Below are 1,868 nucleotides of genomic sequence, written 5' to 3'. Positions count from 1 at the left end.
CTGGCCACGGACCCACTGCCGGGCACCCGCGGGGGTCAGGGGGGGCCCTGCCCCAGGGACCCGCAGACCCACTGCCACCCCCCCTGCGCCCCACGGACCCACCATCCTGCCGCCCCACTGCTGGGCGCCCACCGGGGCTTGGGGTGAACATGCGCCCCACGGCACCACCAACCCCCCACCCCCCTGTTGGGGAGCTGCCGGGGCTCAGGGGAGCCTGCGCCCCACGGACCTGCACCCACCATGGGTCAGGAGACCCACGGACCCGCATCCCCCTGCACCCGCCATGGGTCAGGAGACCCACGGACCCACATCCCCCTGCCCCACGGAGCCGCCGCCAGGCACCCGCCGGGGGTCAGGGCTCACCCCCGACCCCCATCCCAGGGACCCAGGCACCCACCCCCCGCCGTGGGGCAGGGCCCCGGCCCCTCACCCTGCCGTGCCCACGGCATGTCCGGGCGGCCGCTAATCGCCTCTGAGCCGCCCGGGGCTTAGGGGGGATTTGGCCCCCCCGTGCCCGGGGCAGGGCGGGTGGCGCAGGCCAGCAGTGGGGCTGCCCCACGGCGGGGGGGGGGGGCCGGGCCGCGCGGCACCAGCCCCCTGCCGCCCCACACCAGCCCCCCGCTACAGGAAGGGGTCAATTAAGGTGCGAGCTGCCACCAGCCGCCGTTCCCACAGTCACCGTTTATTAAGCTGCAGTAATTAATTAGGCACACGCTGGAGGGGGGGGCCGGGGGGAGCCGCCATGGCTCCTCCGAGCCCCCCAGGGGCAGCAAGGAGGCTCTGGGGGCCCTTGAAACAGCCGCTAGGATGGGAGGAGCCTCAAAACTGCTGCTGGGGGGGGCTCAAAACCACTACTTAAATAGGGGGAGACTTGAGACCACTACTGGGAGAAGGGGGAGCCTCAAAACTGCCACTGCGATGAGGGGCAGCCTCAAAAATCACCTTTCTTATGCCCAGGGGACCCTAAACTACTGCAGATTGATAGCAGAGGCCTCACCACCCCCCCCGGCAGAGAGGTGCAGAAGGGGCCCCGCACCCTGCCCAAGGTGGGGGGCAGCAGCGCGTTTCCCCCCCTCCAAAAAAGAGAGGAGACCTGAAAACAGTCGCCCCGTCCCGGAGCGGGGCAGGTTAAGGCATCGCTGTGAAGCTGGGGGGGGGAGCCCTGAGGGTGGCAGAGACCCGCTCGTGGGCCTGGGGGGGACACGGGGGGGGGCAGTGTGGGGCAGGGGGGCCGCCCCACGGCACCCCACAGTGCCCCACAGCGCCCCCCCCCGCTCACCTCCCGGCACCAGGTGTCGCAGAGCAGCCGCTCGTGCTGCGCCGCCGGGAGCCCCTGGCTCAGCGCCCGCGAGGCCCTGGGGGAGGACGGGAGGCTGAACCGGGCCCCACGGCCCCCTCACATGTGGGGCTGTGCCGGGTCCCTGGCCCCCCCGTGTGGGGGGCTGCGCCRGGCCCCATGGCGCCGGTACCTGGAGAGCACCACGGCCATGGCGTAGATGTCGATGGCAGCGTCAGCCACTCGCTTCAGCACGAACTGCTCGTCTGGGGGGCAGAGGGGACGGCGTGGGGCAGAGCGGGGGCCGTGGGGCAGAGCCCCGGCCCCCTGGCCCCCCCGTGCCCCCCCCGGCCGCCCCCTCGCTCACCCACGATCTTCTTCCCGTGCTTGAGCAGCAGCGCGTCGGCCGTCTCGGCGAAGAGCTCCAGGCACTGCACGGTCTGGGGGGGGGCGGCGGGGGGTCAGCGCTGCCGTGGGGCAGCGCCCTCCCGTGTCCCCAGCGCCCCCCCAGCTCACCTTGTGGGCGCTGTCCTGCAGGTCGGGGTGCGCGTGCTGGCGCAGCGAGAGCCCCGAGCCCAGCCCTGCTCTCCTG

General features: G+C 73.0%; 2 protein-coding genes across 2 annotated transcripts in view; both read right to left on the bottom strand.

Annotated features, from left to right (window-relative positions):
* The window catches only part of LOC112963324 (disks large homolog 4-like), a 21,926-nt gene extending 21,477 nt beyond the window's left edge, over positions 1–449 (bottom strand). Inside the window, exon 1 of the mRNA XM_026060250.1 lies at positions 431–449. Coding sequence (XP_025916035.1) covers positions 431–449 — 19 coding nt within the window. The remainder of the gene's footprint in view (positions 1–430) is intronic.
* Positions 450–1,128: 679 nt separating this feature from the next.
* LOC112963323 (very long-chain specific acyl-CoA dehydrogenase, mitochondrial-like) overlaps positions 1,129–1,868 on the bottom strand; it is a gene marked incomplete at its 5' end in the record, with an annotated part of 3,839 nt that continues 3,099 nt past the window's right edge. The window contains 5 exons of the mRNA XM_026060249.1: positions 1,129–1,191; positions 1,280–1,355; positions 1,470–1,542; positions 1,644–1,716; positions 1,793–1,865. Coding sequence (XP_025916034.1) covers positions 1,129–1,191; positions 1,280–1,355; positions 1,470–1,542; positions 1,644–1,716; positions 1,793–1,865 — 358 coding nt within the window. The remainder of the gene's footprint in view (positions 1,192–1,279; positions 1,356–1,469; positions 1,543–1,643; positions 1,717–1,792; positions 1,866–1,868) is intronic.

This window comes from Apteryx rowi, unplaced genomic scaffold, assembly GCF_003343035.1.
Source record: "Apteryx rowi isolate R43461 unplaced genomic scaffold, aptRow1 scaffold_1679, whole genome shotgun sequence".
Taxonomy (NCBI): domain Eukaryota; kingdom Metazoa; phylum Chordata; class Aves; order Apterygiformes; family Apterygidae; genus Apteryx; species Apteryx rowi.
The sequence above is the reverse complement of the archived record's forward strand: the minus strand, read 5'-3'. Positions and strand labels throughout refer to the sequence as shown.